At 45.5% G+C, this 19,243-nt stretch overlaps 1 protein-coding gene across 2 annotated transcripts; it reads left to right on the top strand.

Moving 5' to 3' along the window:
- Positions 1-215: 215 nt before the first annotated feature.
- Positions 216-19,198, top strand: SRPRA (SRP receptor subunit alpha). 2 transcript variants are annotated; one of them, XM_083713584.1, is made up of 14 exons: positions 216-466; positions 4,266-4,349; positions 4,762-4,925; positions 5,578-5,738; positions 6,615-6,777; positions 7,437-7,590; positions 9,121-9,227; positions 9,319-9,437; positions 10,985-11,071; positions 12,728-12,900; positions 14,067-14,280; positions 15,095-15,258; positions 16,027-16,125; positions 17,543-19,198. In XM_083713584.1, exons 1-14 carry the CDS (start codon positions 341-343, stop codon positions 17,669-17,671), a joined length of 1,944 nt encoding a protein of 647 aa, XP_083569710.1. In that variant the 5' UTR covers positions 216-340; the 3' UTR covers positions 17,672-19,198. The 2 variants fall into 2 exon arrangements, with proteins under 2 accessions (XP_083569710.1, XP_083569711.1); XM_083713585.1 differs by having other exon boundaries at positions 236-466; positions 6,621-6,777.
- Positions 19,199-19,243: the final 45 nt, after the last annotated feature.

Below are 19,243 nucleotides of genomic sequence, written 5' to 3'. Positions count from 1 at the left end.
TTGGTTTTTAGACTATTCCTATTTCCGTCTCTCTATGTTGCGACGAACTTATTTAAAAAAAAATTTAAAGCACATTTTCTTCGACCGCTCTATCGCTTTGCTACGTCTTTGGTCCTCACAGCGGTTTCCCCTTCCATTTCCATTTCCGGAAGCGAGGCCCAATCGCTCTGCCCCTTTCTCCCCTTAGTCCCGCCTCCCATCCGGAAGCCCGCTTCCGGCGGAAATGAGGCGCGCAGTGAAGAGAATAGCCTGACGTGGGTAAGGAAGTCGGGCTGGTTTCCCGGCGTCTCAGGCCCCCCTCCCCGGTTCCCCCCTCTCTTCCCCCCCTCCCGGCTCCGCCATGCTCGACTTCTTCACCATCTTTAGCAAGGGGGGCCTCGTCCTCTGGTGCTTCCAAGGCGTGCGCGGCCCCGCGGCGGCTTGCACTGCGCCCGTGAACGCGCTCATCCGCTCGGTTCTGCTCCAGGTGAGTCTCCTCGCCGCTTTCCCTTTTACGCGTCGACATCCTTCCGCCGATTTTGGATGCCTCTCTCTCTCTTCCCCTCCCTCCGCCACCCCTGTTACAGTGGTACCTCGGGTTACATACGCTTCAGGTTACAGACGCTTCAGGTTACAGACTCCGCTAACCCAGAAATAGTACCTCGGGTTAAGAACTTGGCTTCAGGATGAGAACAGAAATCGCGCAGTGGCAGCGAGCGGCAGCAGAAGGCCTCATTAGCTAAAGTGGTACCTCAGGTTAAGAACAGCTTCAGGTTAAGAACGGACCTCCGGAACGAATTAAGTACTTAACCAGAGGTACCACTGAGGTATCCACCATCAAACTCCCCACCTTTATTCACTGCTGGTGGGCGGGTCGGAAAGTAACGATTTCCTCTTTAAAAAATCGGGAACGTGAAACAAGGAAACATAAACTAAACCGCTGTTCGACAGTGGAAGGTTGTGGGGTCTCCTTCCTTGGAGCTGTTCATCTGCCGTGGATGCTTTAGCTGAGATTCTTGCATTGCAGAGGGTGGGGTTGGACTAGATGCCCCTGGAGGTCCCTTCTGAATCTAAGGTTCTGTGAAATAGCCTGGAAACGGACAGCCCAGATCTGTGCAATTCAGATACAATGTAGGAATCAGTAACCTAGAAGGACAAGGTGATTCCCACGCTTTCCCCGTGTGTGTGTGTGGGGGGGGGAAACAATATGGTTTTCTTAATCGAATGTGCATAATTGTGATGCCCTCTGGAACGGTATAGACCCACACGTGCTGAAGAGAGAAGACTGTTTTGAAAATGTCAGTCAAAATCTGCCGTGGTGGAAGAAATCCATAGATGGGTCACCTGTGGCTCTCCAGATGTTGTTGGATTCCAGACCTAATCAGCCCCAGCTGTCAACAGCCAGTCTGAAGGGATGATGGGAGTTGTAGTGCTGCAACATCTAGAGGGCCACGAGTTCCCCAGCCTTGCCTTACTAGCTTGCTAATGAATGTGAAACGTCCTAAACTCCTGAAAGTGAAATGCAAATTGTAAATAGGCCATATGTTTTGTGAGTGTTAATGTAACCCAAGTGGGATGGTCCAAACACAGAAGAGGGGGTGGTATCCTTATCATTGGGAGAAACTCAGTGTTTGAAGAAGTGCACTGAATCTTTAGATGGAAGTAACACTTAATGGTGGGATACCCACCCACCCCTGCTCAGGACTGAGTATGCCCAGTGGGCACAGCATGTTTACTTGACTGCTGGGATGTGTTCTAAAATCCAGGGAAGAGGGGGTATGGAATGGGGTATCTTGGAAAAGAGCGTGCCTGGTTAAAATCTTGATCTAGGAGCAGTTCATACAGCAACATTTTGTTGCAAGCTCTGCTTGTTATTACAAACTGCTAGAGTTCAATGGGGCTTGTTCCCATATAAGTGCGCATAGGATTGCAGCCTAAGACTTTAATCTTAGGAATGCCTACCTAAATGTACGGCCAGCTTAGTTTAATGGAATTTACTCCTTAGTATTTGTAGCCCCTTAAAATACCAGCACAATTATTTTGGCTAACACAGCTAACCTTCCAGATGCTACACTTCCAGAAAGCACTTCTTGTTTGCTCCTGACCACAGCGTTTTGCAAGGAGGTTTCAAGAGACAAGGCCCAAATGGTGCAATTGTTACTTAATAAGTAATTCCCAATGTGTTTAAGTTGTTTTCATCTGCAGAAACTATTATCACCTGGCTAGACACAAGTTGCATTTCCCTGTAGAACCTCATAAAACATATGCTGTGTTCAAAATTCCCTGTTGAATTGCAAGCCCAAACAGGAAAATATGTTTCCTATTTTAGCAGATTTCCTGTTTTGTAGTGCCTGTTTCTTATTTCAGAAAGTCACAGGTGCATAACTTGTATTTCCTTTTATTCCCAAGGACCTAATGCAAAATACAACTGGTTGTTCCGTAAGCTAATAGTCTGCGGTAGACAATATGTGATGGGAACATAAACTGAAAAGGTGCAAAGGATCATGCTATCTAGTCATCCCTCTCTCCCACTCTTTCTATCTTGGATCTCACCCGTAGCCATGGCTACTACAGCCTACCTTTCCCACTAAGCTTTCTCTAACTCTTTATCTGTTTCCATACACTAATTGGAATTGGAGAATGGATACTACTTAAGCTGATTCCAGGTACAGGAGACAGGATGATCTGATTGTACATCCAGTTCTGGCAGCATGTTGTAATCGGGTCATTTGGATCCTTAGTCATGGATCATAACTGTAAGCATTAAGATTCCATAAAAGCAGGTCTGTTTAAGTCAGATGAATAGCTTTAGAGTTCTGTTTTGTGATTTTGCATCTGTACAGAAAGTTGTATAGTAAGTAGGCTTTTTAAAGAAGTTTTTTAAATTTACTGGGTATTAAAACGCTCAACTGCACTACCAGTCTATTAGCCATGATTTGTCTAACTTCTAAATATTCATTTATATTATTGGTTATATCAAGCTCTGCTGTCCATATATTTCAGAGCTTAAATGACCATTCAAAAATACTTCTTTAAAATAATGTGAATGTCAGCATTTTCTTGGTGTCACTAAAGCTCATTTTTTTCGTCATGTAAATTGTGCATTGGGAGTGTTGATACTTATTTTACTTTACTTAGTGTGTAGTGTTTCACAGTCAGCACCATGCTGCTCCTATTTTTCTTTATATATAAGAAAAGGATATTAGGTTGAGAGTTGGTGACTTAGCTACCTTGTGTGTCTTGCCCAGGTCTTTCAGGTCTGAGATTAAACACTTTTTGCCATTCCTTTTATTTCTGAATTTCAAAGACTGTTTTTCAAGCCAAAAGGTGATACTTTATCAGTTTCCCTCTATCCTGGGGTGCCATGTGGTTCTTTATTCCTTATTTCAGAGCACTTTTTCATGGATTATAGAGCAGTGCAGTATTTATCTTTGGATGTTTGAAAGCTTCCTTGGGTAGCCTCTCATACTAGCAGTTTTCATGTCTGTGTGACTCAGATGGTGGGAATTACTTCTGTATTGTACAATATGGGCATGTTTTAAGTAGGCTGCCAGTAGGTGGTACTTGCCCACTTCTGGATTTCTTTACTTTGCTGTTATTTTCTCTGCCTTTTTGCTTCTTGTTCGTGAAGACATGCCATTGATGGGTGGTTAGGTAAAAATGTAGTTGTTTCATACTAAGGCAGACTAGTGATTCAAATGGCCTATCAGAATCTGTCTTGATTTATCATAGCTCTCCAGGGTCTCAAATAGATATATTTCCCAGATTTATGGCTGGGGTGCCATTTAACTATAAACTCTGCTTCATAACATTTCACCCAACTCAGAAGCAGGCTGCTGCTGCAAGATTCTTTGTGTTAATTATAGGAAGTCAAGATTGTTCAAAGAAGTTGCATGGATGCTAGCTAATAAGGTCTTTGGCTATTCTGACAACAGAAGTAGGAGTCCGGGATCTGATGGCAGATATCTCTGACAGCATGTCAGCTACTGTGTCGGAACAGCAAAAAGTCTAAAATCTTTGTGTGGTGGAAATGCATATTGCTGAATGAATTACAGTATAGCTGTTAGGTGTGAAGTGTACTTTGTGTTTTGAAACAGATGCTTGTAAGCATGTATGGAATATGAAGATTGGACACTGTTTCCTAGAATTTGAATTGTACCCACAGTAAACAGGATGGCTATTCTTTACCAAAAAAACACACTGAATCTCTACAACTCTTGTAATGTAGGGTTTCCATCTCATTATAGGTGCTGCCAATGTTCTCTCTCTCTCTCTTGCCTTTTCAGGAGCGAGGTGGCAGCAACTCTTTCAACCATGAAGCCCTTACGCTTAAATACAAGCTGGACAATCAATTTGAACTCGTTTTTGTGGTAAGTGAATTATTCTGTGTGAGATAAAGACCTTAGACAGGTGGAAAACCTGTCTCCAAGAGTCTCTATAGCAAAGTGAATAGAAAACTTTTCTCAGCACTGATATATTGTTTTTGATGTTGTGGAACATTACTTCCTTTTCCTTCGATTGGGATCAGAAGAGCTTGTTCCTCAGTCTTGTATCACAAACCGTCATTATAGCAACAGCTTAGAAATGTTCATTAAGAGCAATGAGGCTTCAATCAAGGGGCAGTTTCTTTCACAAACAAATATGTAGAATTGTAAAGTTAGAAGGGGGTCCCAAGGATCATCTAGTCCAACCCCCTCCAATGAGGGAATCATAGAATGCAGAATCATACAATTATAATGTGGTTACTTTTGCTTGTCTTTAACACCACTGTTCTCCTTGCAGGTTGGGTTTCAGAAAATTTTAACTCTAACCTATGTGGATAAGTTGATAGATGATGTTCATAAGGAGTTCCGAGACAAATATCGAAACGAGTTTCAGCAGAAGGGAGCTCTTGGGCTTCTCAATGGCACCTTTGATTTTAAGGAGGATTTTTTACGTCTCCTACGGTAATAGGATGTTCTCTTCCATCTTTTGCAGCTGATCCTGTGTTTTGCCTCAGATACCTTGTATTTTGGAGCTGTAAGTTGGGGGCTTGGCTCAGTAAGAGTGACACGATCTCCCTCGGTAGAGGTGGGCAGGAAGGAAGTCTGCCCTGCTAGGAACTTTGCTGTGCTCAGCTTTTGCTGCCTTCAAAATGAAATTGTATTTTGCACCTTGAATGGAGTTGCATTATAAATTTGGGGGGAGGGGAGTGTTGAACAATTTACCCGTGCGCCACCCGCAAAGCTGCATATGTTACTTACGGTTTTCAAGGAATCCATTGAAACCTAGCCAAGACAGCATCAGCATTCCCTCCCATAACCCAACATGACTTTATTGTACTCCGCAACATGGGCAAGGTTTGTTGATGGGTATTGGCACTACAGTGCTAGCTAGCTAGCCTAGATGTCTCATTCCTTTGGGGGCAAGGGGTCCTATGGCCACATAGCCCAAGATCATCTCTTAAAAGTTGCTTGTTAGAAGAAGTTAGGGAAACAAACTCCATGTGGTAAATATGCATCTGTGCTGTGTCCAGCCAGGCCAGCTCTAAAATACATTTATTCATTGTCTGGCATTGAATGAGCACGATTGGGTAAACCTTTTCCTCTTTGCAAACAGGGATGCAGAGGAGAGCAGTAAAGCCCGAGCTCCCACTGCCATGAAGTCGTTTGAACAGTCGGCAAAATCCCAAAAAACCGTGAAGTCTATGATAGAAAATCGAGGGGAGAAACCAAAAGAAAAAACCAAGAACAAGAAAAACAAAGGTTCCAAAAAGGAAGGTGAGTCAGTGTTGCGATATGCAAGCAGCAGGCCGTGCCAAACCAGAGGCCTGTTGTGGTGAGGAACTGTGGGGTTTGTGCTATTTCAGGTGGCTTGCACTCGGGAGCAGAATCGATAACAGTCTTATCCATGTCCTGTTCATTAAAATCAGCTTTAAAGGTCCAGTCTGACATGCAGTTCCTCATTTAGTGGCAACTGGGGATACCCTGTTAGTTGAGGAGCTGAAGCAGGGATGGAGGTCCTCTGGTTCCCCCATTTGTTGATGGACTACAACTCCCATTATCCCCTGGTTATTGGCCATGCTGGCTAGGGTTGATTTAAACCACATCCCTAGTTTAAATGTTTCATTTTACATGTTTTTGTTTTGGTGGAACATGGAATTTGCTCACCACATATATTATTTTTAAAACTTGCAGTTACCTAAAAACCTCAAAAGCAGGACTTGTCCCTTTTCTCTTAGAACATTAAGGTAAAGGTAAAGGGACCCCTGACCAATAGGTCCAGTCGTGGCCGACTCTGGGGTTGCGGCGCTCATCTTGCTTTTTTGGCCGAGGGAGCCGGCGCACAGCTTCCGGGTCATGTGGCCAGCATGACTAAACCGCTTCTGGAGAACCAGAGCAGTGCATGGAAACACCGTTTACCTTCCCGTCGGAGCAGTACCCATTTATCAACTTGCACTTTGATGTGCTTTTGAACTGCTAGGTTGGCAGGAGCAGGGACTGAGCAACGGGAGCTCACCCTGTCGCGGGGATTCGAACCGCCGACCTTCCGATCGGCAAGTCCTAGGCTCTGTGGTTTAACCCACAGCGCCACCTGCGTCCCAATTCTTAGAACATTAGATGTTATTAAAACAGTGCTTTCCGCCTCCCGCCCAGCTCCAGGAAATGAAGCAGCTACCATCCCCAAAGCAACTGCAGCTGTTAAGCAAGATCCTCCCGTTGCCGCTGGAGACAGGGAAGAACTGACCAAGGATGAGATCCTGCAGAAGAACCGGGAGGAATTCTTTAGGAAGCGCATGAAGGGGGGAGAAAAGTCCAAGTAAGTGAGGCCATTGCTAATGAATAACGCTATCGGATCTCCCTTGGCTTTGCATCCTGAGAGGTGCAGTTGGGTGGTCACATGGTCCATAAAGGAAGGACCATGGCTTGGTGGCAGAACATTTGTTTTATGTGCAGCAGGTCCCAGATTCAACCTCTAGTAGGGCTGGGAATGTCCTCTCTCTGAAACCCTGGAGAGCCACTATCAGTCCATATATGGCCTAGACAAAGGTTTACAGGTTCATTGAGGACTAACTTAATTTGAGCTGTCTTCGCGCCAGGAGACTATTCTGGAATGAATTGGAAAAACAAACCCAAAGCTTATTTTTGAGCCAGGGCTTGAGGGAGGCTAGAATCACTTGCTGTGGTTTTCTAATTGGGCAGCAGCAGGCTTGGGAGCAAAGTGGACTTCTGAGCACCGGTTTGTTTTACTCTCTTGGAGTACGCTTCCTTGTTTTCCTAGAGAATGGCGTTTCCTTGGACTGATAGGTAGAATAAATTATAATGCAGAATGCACACTCAGTCTTTTCTGCTGTGATTGTTTGTGACCCAGCAAAGTTCAGGGTTCACTGCTAGAGATGATTCAGAGCAGGAATTCTGTTCAGTTTTTTCCTCCTTGATTGCTAAGATCTACTGGAGTTTCTGTTCTGTCTTCATTAGCAAGTCTCCAAAGCCAGACACTCAGAAGGACAAGGGGAAGAAGCCCAGAGTGTGGGAACTGGGCAACTCTAATGCCAAAGTACTTGACTATAGTAATTCCACTACCAATGGAAACACAGACACTTGTCCCATGGAGGAGTATGATCCAGAAATGGTAAGATCCCCAGTCACTAGACATCCTGATGGTTCTGTTTCATGCTTGTGCATAGTTTTGCGGAGCTACATTAAGATGCCTTGCTCTCAAATCTTCAAGGGTTTACCAGTGTAGCTTGATTGTGAAGTTTTCATGCAGTTCTTGTCATCAAAGCAGATTTGGTTTCCTAACCAATGACCAAGCGACACTGTAGAGAAGGTTAATTGGGGCCGTTGATTAGATAAACTGAACATAGGAATTTACTGGGAAGAACTGCACATGGATGAAGTGTAATTCTTAGTGTCTCCCTTTCACAAGTGCTGCTGCTAGCAGTAATCTTGTAATACAGTAGTGTTGCCAAAGTAGCCTCAGCTGTTAACACGATGTGACTTGGGGCCCCATTCACACAAGGATTTGACTTTTATTTTGATTATCACATTTCGGTTTTTTGATGCTCTTGACTTTTTAAGTCTTTTGTTGGGAGAGGAATAAAAGCAAAAAAAGGGAACAGAAGTACAGGCTCCCTTTTAAAAGAAGAATGCATAAGAGGAGCCTGCTGGAATCTGACCCATGGCCCATCTATTCCAGTATCCTGTTCTCACAATGGCCAGTCAGATGCCTGTGGGTCGCATGGAAGCAGGTCTTGAGCTCAGGAGCTCTCTTCACTTGTGATTCCCAGCAAACTCTGCCATTGTGGTTACTAGATGTGGGTGGCCTTGCCCTCCATGAATTGGTTTAATCATCTTTTAAAGCCATCCAAGTTGGCAGGCACCACTGCTTCTCATGGGAGCAAATTCCAAGTTTAACTACTCACTGTATGAAGTAGCAGTTCTTTTTATCTGTCCCAAATTTTCCAGGATTCAGATTCACTGCATGCCCATTCCTAGTTTTATGAGAGAGGGAGAATTAACTTTATCTACTTTCTCTGTGCTATGCATCATTCTGTAATATCTGCACCATGAAACAAAGTATGCAGGTGTGCCTGTACTGCTCTCTCTGCTTCCCAGAATTCCCTGTCCCATCATAGAGCAGAAGGGGGAGCCTTTTTCAGCCAAGGGCTGCATTCCCTCATGGGAAACCTTCCTGGGGCTGTAGAATAGGAGGAGGCATGGATGTGACTCTGAGCTTCCAGACACACAAATGCCAGAGGCATTGCCACAATTCAGGGACACATTCCAGTCGAGCAAAAGCACTTGATGAGAGCTCAGAGCAGAGCTGCTGAGGGGCTTGGCCTGGGGAGACCCCTTAAGGCTGGACAGAGTCACTGAGGGCACCATCTGATCCTCACGCCAAAGGTTCCCCATCCCCTGTAGAGAATGTGCGGCAACTTTTACTATAGATTCTGGGATATCCTCTGCTGGATGTGCTCATCAAGGAGAAACAGCACCGTGAGCCTCTTGTTCTTAGAACACGTGTAAAGAGTAAAGAAGGAAGATGCACCCTCCAGAAGTAACTTAAGGTTTACATGGAGGCAGCCTGAGCTGCTTAGAGTAGTGAGACGCAACAAAGAAGGTTTACATAATTCCTGGCCTTTTTTATCCTCCACCGCAGGTCCTTGGGGATCGCAACCGTGAGCCTGGCCGTCTCCGAGATCTTGAATATGAGAGCGAAGAGGAAGCTGAAGAAGAGAAGGTGGTTCAGAACTCTTCAGGTGCAAGGTAAGGTCCCTCACGAAAGCTGTTCTTCTGTGTTGACTTGAATGAAACCTTTTGTTTAATTGACATCATAACACTATCTTCTTGTTGCCAGTGCAAAGAAGGGTGGCCTTGGAGGCATGTTTGGGATGCTTAAGGGTCTTGTGGGCTCCAAAAGCTTATCCAGAGAGGACATGGACCCTGTGTTGGAAAAGATGAAGGATCACCTGATTGGTACGTTTGGCTTCCTCTGGAACTAGGCTGATGGGGGCTCAATTTGGTGGCAATGGGCTGGATGCTGCCCACTTCCCATGCAGTTTGTGCTGAGCTGTGCTTATGAAGGGTCCAAGGTTGACTATGTCGTTAGTTGGGTTTTAGAAAAGGTCACTGAACTAAGCAGAAGGGAGAGTTGGAAGGAAGCCTGGGACAAGAATGGCTAGTTGCTGAAGCTCTTCCAAAGTAGATTCTGTGCTGCTGGTACCCTAAGCTCCTTCTTTTATCCTGTTTTCAAAACACCGTTCTCTACTTCCCATCCGTGTCAATTGTAGCATCCAGACATTCACACCAAGATGGTTTTAAGGCTCTGCAGGCTGTCAGAATTGGCCACTCCGGTGCTGTGGTCTAAACTACTGAGCCTAGGGCTTGCTGATCAGAAGGTCGGCAGTTTGAATCCCCACGATGGGGTGAGCTCCCATTGCTCAGTCCCAGCTCTGTCAACCTAGCAGTTCGAAAGCACGTCAAAGTGCAAGTAGATAAATAGGTACCGCTCCGGTGGGAAGGTAAACGGCGTTTCCGTATGCTGCTCTGGTTTCGCCAGAAGCAGCTTAGTCATGCTGGCCACATGACCCGGAAAAACTATCTGCAGACAAACGTTGCCCCCCCCCCAAGCCAGTAAAGCGAGATCGACACAACCCCAGAGTTGTTTGCGACTGGACTTAACTGTCAGGGGTCCTTTACCTTTACAATCCAGAGGTCCTTTACCTTTACAATCCAATGTTGGGCTTGTAAGCAGCCACCCTAGTGCTTAGTGTAAGCTTATTTGTTTTGAAAGCTTATTTTTACAATATCAGAAAGTTCAGCAAGTGGGCTCCACATTTCCCACACCAGTCATAAGTAAAGTGGATTGAATTTCAAACTGGGGTTTCATACCCCTTTATTGGAGACTTAAGGTGTCTTTTAATAGAGCATACCTGTTAGTGACAACAGCAGGTTAGTAGAATTGTCCATTGGCTGCAGGTCCTTTTCCTCTCTTGGGAGACTAGTTTTGCTTTCTACAGCCACCTATCTTCTCTCTTTTTCTTTTGCTTCTCATAGCAATACTTCCTCTCTGGAACTTGAGGCAACCTACATATGGACCCTAGATGCTTTTTGTAACTAATGTCTGAATTTCAGCGTCCTATGATGCCTGGCTGAATTTTGCCTATTAGGTTTGAAGGTGCAGTGGGTTGACTTGGATGTGAATATTCCAAGTTCAGATCACTGTAGAGCATCTCCCACCCTAGGTTAGTCATCACAGGATGCTGAAATTTAGGTGGTAGTTGCGGGTTTCACCTAGGGCACCTACCTAGGCTGGATGTGAGCAGCGTACTGTCAGCATTGCCATCCAGTAGTGTTTCTAGGTCATTAAAATGTCATCTCCCACCCTTGGAGAAGCATAAACTACCAGAGTTAATATAAATTTCCATTTTAGAGAACATAAACAAATCATTCACCAAATAGTGTGAACTTAGCAGCATAACAATCTTAACTTGCTGTTTTCCCCCCTCCCCTCTTGCCCAAAGCTAAGAACGTTGCAGCTGAGATTGCTGTCCAACTCTGTGAATCAGTTGCAACAAAGCTGGAAGGGAAAGTGATGGGCACCTTTACCAGTAAGTTCCCCTTTGTTTTCCTTTGTTTTTTGCATGCCTTAGCGTGTACTGTAGTCTGGCGACATTACTTTCCTCGGATATATGCCCAAATGCTCATGATTTCAAAACATTTGGGTGGTGTCCAACAAAGCAAATCCACTAGAGCCAAGATTTCCACTGGCACAGCAGAACCCCTGCTTTCTCTCTTCTCCCTCCCCAAATCTGCTCTGGAGAGTTGAGGAGAAACCCTCAACCTCACAAAAAAAGGTTTAGCAGGACCCATGGGGAGAAGAGATGGGGGGCAAGTTCTGTTCTGCAGCCAAAAGCCCTTTTGCAAGCGATCTACTTTGCTGGATACTACCCATTGTGTCTAAAAGAAACCAAATTAGATTGTGAGAACAGGTCTTTAGTGAAACTGACAATCTCACACCAGGAAAGACTGTACAGCAGCCACATACTCTATAACATGTCATGCCAGTGTGTCAAAGTCCACAAAGATAGTAACACTACACATTGTACAGTATGTGTGGGACACTACACATGCGTAAGCCCACTTATGGGCACAGTGTTTCTAGAATGTTACCAGGCTGTGCCTTCGTTTTACTCCAATATATTATTTTGTTGGTACCCTGTACCAATGTGTTCCTTCCCAGTTTCACCATAGATCTGCTCTTGTGGAAGCAAATTTCTCACTCATTAAATGTGGTCAGGGTCAGGGTGCAACTGCTGCTCACCAAATGTGAGTAGTTACTGTTTTTATTATTGTCTCCCCAGCTGCCTATGCTAGAGTCTTGTTGCTTGCTTAAGATTGTCTCCAGTTGGCATGTGTTGACTTCTGCTGCTACTGCTGGGATGGGGGAAGAAATAACCCAAAGCGGATTTGTCCATTGGGAATCTGCTTCCCTGTGGGTTCACAAATCCTTAGCCGTCTGCATTTCTGGATGCCACCAGTGTGTGGGAGACTTATTTGAAAGCACACCCCACAGGATTTTGTGAAGGGCAAATTTATATCCTTGGCATTAGTAAGGTTTGACTTCTCTCACAGAGAAGAGCGATTGGATCCTCTAGCAAAGAAGGCTGACATTGTCAGAGAATGCTGATGCAACTTAACATGTGGTAGAAATGGATTTTGGACGCAGAAGCATTTGATTCAGATGGCCCATTTTCTGTTTTTCTGTTTCTTGGGTTGTGAATCCGCTTTGCTTGCTCAACAGCCACAAGAGCAAGCTGTACAAATATATCACTTATTAAAGAAAAAATCAATGTTACTCCAGAAAGGTGATGAGGGGCTGTGAGAGTGACTGAAAATCATGAGCCCTGGAGTGCCCTGTCAGTTGAATACTTGCACAGAATACTGAACACGATCAGTTGCTGATACAGAGAGAGTGGTAGGCCAGTGATGCTCAGAGAAGGGTAAGTCGCACCTAAGACCAGATGTGGAGAAACCAAGCTCGTTTGGAGAGGAAATTGGAACCTTTGCATTCCTTTTGTCCAGATGCTTCATCCTGGTCCTCCTGAAATGGACACAGCATCATTTCTGCAAGGAAAGCAGAGCTGGGCCTGTTCACATCACAGTTTACTTTGATGCACACTTCCGATTATAAGGTGGGATAGGTGTGGGAAAGAGTATGTGGGGCCCTTCAATCTAAAAATGACAATGTGCTTCCAACTTCCCAGCGGTGACCTCAACTGTGAAGCAAGCCCTTCAAGAATCCCTGGTGCAGATCCTGCAGCCTCAGCGTCGGGTGGATGTCTTGCGCTCTGTGATGGAAGCCCAGCGTCACCGTCGACCTTATGTCATCACTTTCTGTGGTGTCAATGGAGTTGGCAAGTCAACTAACTTGGCCAAGGTACTTGGAAGGGGCTGCATGTGTGGGGATTTTGGGAACTGGGTGAAGGTGGGAGGGATGCCGGCTCAGGTTTGGGTAAAGCAGGATGGTAGAGCACTGTTGCTATTGCGCGAGGCAAAGAGGAAGATGGTGGCATGTCTAGTCATGTCATATGGAGATCTAAATGGAAGGCCCACAACCCTTGCTCAAGAGATCTTCTGATATATAAACCATTGCACTAGCAAACATTGGTTTATCCAGCTCAGTATTTTCTGTGCTCATTGGCAGGGACTCTCAAGATGTTTAAGGGAGAGGCCTGGGATAGAATGGGAATCTTCTGCACTCAAATCGAATGCTCTGCGACTGGGTTGCAGCCCTTTCCCTTTTACTGTTACATGTTGTCCACTTTTCTCTCTCCCTGTTGAAATCTAAAATTTATTGTGTCTAATGAGGAAGCATCAAGAAGGTAACTTAAAGTTGGACTGAGACCTGGAGTCCTACAAATTAGCATTTTCCTGGGTGGCCACCTAGAAGTAGCCCATATATATATTCTGAAGCAATGTTGTTTCACCCACAGCTTCTTGGTAAAATTCTCAGTCTTGGCTTCTAAAGTACTATGGCATTTGAAAATGTCGCAGCCGTCAGTGCCCCCATAAAATCCCGTCTCCTGTTATCAGCATTTTATGTTCTCAGATGCAAAGGGCTGGTTCATGCATTTATCTTCTTCACACATCGACTGCAGCATAAACACATAGCTTTTGCCTGCATGGATGTGATGCTACAGACAGAACATATATCACCATTGTCCACCTGCAAGCAATGCTTTTCAACAAAGGGTTCATACATTCACCTAAGTGTCATCAAGTGTTCAGTAATTCAGTGATGCACATGCTATGCACCTACCAGCCCTCACCTGTGTGGGGGCACATGTTCATTTTCACTTTCCAGATTCTGCGAGGCTCTCTGCCCATATTCCAAGCAGGTCTTTCTCGCAATAAAAGTTTATTTGGACGTCGGATTTCTGCATCCAACCAGCATTAGGGGGGCTGGCACAGCAGATGTGCTGCATATCTACAGCCCTGTTATTACTTGGCAGGAAGCAAAGCTGCGAGGTCCTTTGGGAAGTTGCGTAGAGATGGTGGATGGTGGGTGATGGAAGCGGTAACCTTTTTCTGCCTGCCCCTCAGATCTCGTTCTGGCTGATTGAAAACGGTTTTAGTGTCCTCATTGCGGCCTGCGACACATTCCGTGCTGGTGCTGTAGAGCAGCTGCGGACTCACACTCGCCGCTTGAATGCTCTTCACCCTCCAGAAAACCACAGCGGCCGCACAATGGTGCAGCTTTATGAGAAGGGATATGGGAAGGATGCGGCCGGCATTGCCATGGAGGCCATTTCATATGGTGAGGCCTTTCTCCCTGCTTCCCCCTTATTTCTGAACCCTTCATGTCTTCCTTAGCAATCCTAGTCACTGCATGTCTGTAGCTGAAATTTCTTTTTCCTGTTGCTTCCCCCTCCTGCTCCCCCCAAAATCTAGGGATATTCCAGATGTTAAATACCCTCCTCTCCAGCCAATGGGAAGCAGTGGGACTGGCCTTTGGGAACATCTCAACCACCCTAAATCCAGTTCCTTCTCCTCCTCTGCAAGAGAAGGAATCTGATTTATAGCTCTGCCTAATCTGTCATTCTAGCCATAACCAGGAAGGCTTCAGGTTGAGTGAACAGAAGGGTCCATGACAGTCATAAGGAATAGAAGCATCCTCAGTTTGGGAATCATGTATAAAGAACAGTATTTGGCATCCTGAGAAACAGATTTTTTAAAAAAATGTTAATATTTATGGCTATGAAGGCAAGCCTGAAAACGTTTGGGCAATGAGTTTGAAATCTCAGAAGAGAGATTTGAGGATGGCAATAGCCAACAGAGTAGAGTTTTAATCTGAGGGTGGGAGGAATGTAAACATTAGGCAGATCTGATTAATTTGCAGAATTTTGCAGTTCCTGACATAGGATCATAGAGGGGAATAAGGGGTAAAGAATACTCTTGTTTTGTACTCCAGTTTCCACTAGAAAATTTATGAGACCTGCAATACACACTAGACTGTTTGCTGGCTCTGCTTTGCACTTCATTAAAAAAGCCAGCTGGTAAATCCGAAGGCAACTCCCAGCTGTTGCATTTATTTATTCATTTTAATGAATATATCCTTTTTATCTTCTCAGCACGTAACCAAGGTTTCGATGTGGTCTTGGTGGACACAGCAGGCCGTATGCAAGACAATGCTCCTTTGATGACAGCTCTGGCTAAGCTCATTGCAGTCAACACCCCTGACCTTGTCCTGTTTGTGGGGGAAGCCTTGGTGGGAAATGAGGCTGTGGATCAGCTGGTTAGTTCCTCAGATTACTACTTAAGATTCAAAACTCAAGAGGTGACAAATGCATACCTCCTTTTGAGTGCTTCTTTGCACAACAATGGTATACCTAGAAGTAGTCATGTCCGTTCGCATGCAACAAATATGCAGTAGTCATACCTTGGATCCCGAACTCGGACGTTATGGCTCCAGTTTGCGAATGTTCTTTGGAACCTGAACATCCAACGGGGCTTCCAGGGCTTCTGATTGGCTGCCACAGTTTCCAAATATTTTGGAAGTCGAACGGACTTCCGGAACGGATTCCATTTGACTTCCAAGGTACGGCTGTACAGGCAACTCTCTATTACACTGGGGACAGGGCCATGGGGTAGCACCTAAAGCCAAAATTGCTTATTGTCAAAGCACTTTGGGTTCAGTGACTTGCAGGATTGCGAAGGTACTCCCCCAAACGCCCGTCCCCTTCCAATTTATTTATTTATTTATTTGTCAGGCGTGTAAAACTGAATGCACCCAAGTTAAGTGTGTGTGTGTGTGTGTGTGTGTGTGTGTTGTGTGTTGCCTGTATGGCCATATGCATCATAGCATGGGGAAAGTGCTGGGGATCGCCAAAGACTGTATTCCCCACTGTATTCGTACTTAGTGGCAATTAGACGTTGACTGCAACATAAATTGGTAAAAATAGTCACAATACCCGTGTGTTAGCAGACATGCGTACAGCCCATCAGTGAGCCTTGTGCAAGAGCATTGCCAAACCTGTTTCACCGTTTGATTCCCCTACACCAGGTCAAGTTCAACAAAGCCCTTGCTGATCACTCCATGGCTCAGACCCCACGCCTCATTGATGGAATCGTGCTCACCAAATTTGATACCATAGACGACAAGGTAAATGGGGCCCATAGGTTGCAATTGTTTGGGGGTTCGGTGGGAGTTTTTCTTTTTTGATGGAAAAAGCCGCATTTTGGGGGGGGGTATGGCTCCGAGGAGGTGGGCAATGTCAGGCCTCCCTGTCTGCCACAGGCAACCCCCACTCTCCCCAGACTGCACCTCTCACTGGCTTTGCTCTACTCTCTCGAGTGCTTTTGCCTGGTTGGAATATGTGGTTGAACTGTGATAATGCCTCCCGCTTGCCTGGATGGAGAGGTGTGTTGGGGAGGGAAGACCTGATCTTCTCATATGGGTGGAATGTAGCCATTCCACAAAGGGAGGAGTCACATCTGTTGCTCCACCCACACAAGCCTTTGGCCCTGTCCACCACTGGCCTGTGGGCCCCCCCCCAAGATGCTCAATGGATCGCAAGGTACTGTGGCCATTGGGCAAAAAAGGTCCCGTCCCCCCCGTTGCTTTGGCAGTTTTTACCGGCTAATAAGCTTTTTCTGTGGACTTTTTAGTAAACACAGTTCTCTGAAGAACTGAACATAATCAAAAAGAACTGGATAATTTTGGAAGGCTTACTAAATACATCTTTCTTCCATCCATGGGATTCGCCCCTTCCAGTTTTGTGCTGTTCTGCCACCTGGAGCTTTCGATTGTTTCTAGATTATGATCCGGCAAGCCTGTTTTAAGGCACAGAAGGGCTTTCTGGGGCCCATAATGTGTTTCCCTTTCTAAAATGTTCAGTTAAGTGCTACCTTTCTCTTGGGTTTTTTTAAAAAGCAGCCTTGTGATGTGGCTGCAGGGGAGGCCTAGCCGGAGCCTGTACACTAGGGCCAGGGCGACATTTGGTTTTCAACATTGTGATAGATCGGCAGCTAAATACCAGCATATGCTGATTTATCACGATGTCTGGAATGTTTCTCGGCTGTTTCTTCCTCCCCACCATAGAGCAGGAAGAACAGCCGAGATACATTGCCCAGCCCTGTGACAGTGAGCGAACCTCGAAGGCCTTTTTGGCTCACGCGTGAAATGGAGGGACATTGGAGCTTCCTTGTTGGGGAACAGTATTCCACAGTGGGGGCCATCTTCTTTTATCGAGGTGGCAGTCTGAGCAGATGACCAAGGATCAAGGCAGGTTCATTGGAGGGAAATGCCTTTTTAAAATCCCTGTATGGTAAGAGATGTACCTTTAGGAGGGGGAAAAACTGGCTAACATCAGATCTCCCACATCCTAGACTAGCCTTCCCCAACCTAGTGGACTAGACACAAGGCACATTTAGTAGCTCCCCCCCCCCCCGCAAAAAAAGGCTGGAACCATGGAATTAGCAAGGATTTCTTAACCACCACCACCCTGATGCAATTTCACTGTACACAATGATACTACATCATCCTTTCCTACACTAACAGCTGCTCCTTTTCTCCCCAGGTTGGCGCTGCAATTTCCATGACATACATCACTAGTAAACCAATCGTGTTTGTGGGTACTGGACAGACCTACTGTGACCTGCGTAGCCTTAATGCCAAGGCTGTGGTTGCTGCTCTCATGAAGGCCTAACCACCAGTTATTGCACCAAATTCCTGTCTGCAGATGTCTCAGAATGTGCTTTCCAGCGTGACTGTTTTTAGAAACATCTCTCCCCCCCCCCCCCGTTTTTGGCATAGTGCAACACAGAATGGAGGGATGCTAGAAAAAAGCTGCTTACCTGGCTTTTGGTCCTTCTCCTCTTGATTTTGCTAACACACACCTTCCTTGATGTGATGTGTGGGTTTAATTGTAGCAAGAGGTGCCTGTCTTCCTTTGAATTCTATTTACTTTCATACACATTGGCTCTAAAAGTGTTCCGGGGTTGTCTTCACTTTTCCCACTGAGCCCTCTTTCCTGTTTCCCTTCATTCTGCCTGCTTAGACAGTCCAAAGCCAGAGCTTTGGTTCTCTCCCCGACCCCACTCCATCCCAGGTTAGCGGGTGCGATAAAAGACTTTGTGGGGCGGGGGATTGTTCTGCCACTACCTAAGCATCTATGAACTCTGCTGTCTTTTAAAACTCCTCTCTCCGGCCATGGGGCAGAGCGGATACTGCCTACAGGCAGCTCTGCTCTTATCAAGTTTCACATTTGCGGATTGCTTTGAACACAGTAGTTCACCAAAGCTTTCAAACCAAAAAAAGGAAGATAGATACCAGAGTGAATTACTGCTTAACAGGGTGGCTGTTGATGCCTTAAAATGGTCCTTCTTTCTACTGTCCGTGGGACTCTTTACAGCAGGGCCCTCCAGACACTGCCCCAGACTGTAGCATTTGTGTGAAAAATGCAGGAACCCGTGATGCCATCCTAATGACATATTTGCAAGTGGGGGTGACATCCCTTTCTTTTTCTAATAATGTCTCCAGCTGATCAGTGAGCTGCTTCGTGGTGCATTATTTTTTTTGGGGGGGGGGGTGAATTACAGGCTGATTCTCACGTAACGGTTGTGCTTGCTGCTGGCTAAAAATACTTTTCCTCCAATTCCTTTGCTGTGAGCACACACTATAACTTTGCACACGATTGAATGTGCATATGCAAAATGGAAACTTGCGGCTTACGATGCTTCAGATAATCCCTTTGCCCAGCACAGTCCTAATTCAAACCAAGGGAGGGGGATGAAACATCTGTGCTTCCAGGAAGAGCTGGTTGTGTGAAAAATTAGAGGAGGGAATTGCGGGTATATTCTGTACTGAACAACTGCCCTTGCTGCTGACACAGGATTCTGGTCCCATAACTCACGGCCTCACCTCCCACGCAATCATCAGAGGATGGATTGAAACTGGTCAACACAAGCCTTTGCATGCTCTCCCGCCTGCACTGGCCTTTTGCTTTTCTAAACCAGTCTGTGACAGGAATTTTCTGGTGGGTGCTTGCTGCTTTTCTCCCCCCTCCCTTCAGAGTGCCTCTTGATCCTGGTATAAAGTGCTATGTTAAATACTACAAAACTCTCTATGAAGATGTCTCGTAGCTCGGTATTGCAGATGTGCTCTAGTGCAATAAGTTGAATGCTGTCTGCTAAAAGGTAATTTATATAATAAAACTTCATTAAAAAAAAACAAACGTGATTTCCTTTGTTGTTAGGTGCAGCAGCATAAAAATCCAGGG

This window comes from Podarcis gaigeae (assembly GCF_964106915.1).
Source record: "Podarcis gaigeae genome assembly, chromosome: 15".
In the NCBI taxonomy this organism is placed as follows: Eukaryota; Metazoa; Chordata; class Lepidosauria; order Squamata; family Lacertidae; genus Podarcis; species Podarcis gaigeae.
The sequence above is the reverse complement of the archived record's forward strand: the minus strand, read 5'-3'. Positions and strand labels throughout refer to the sequence as shown.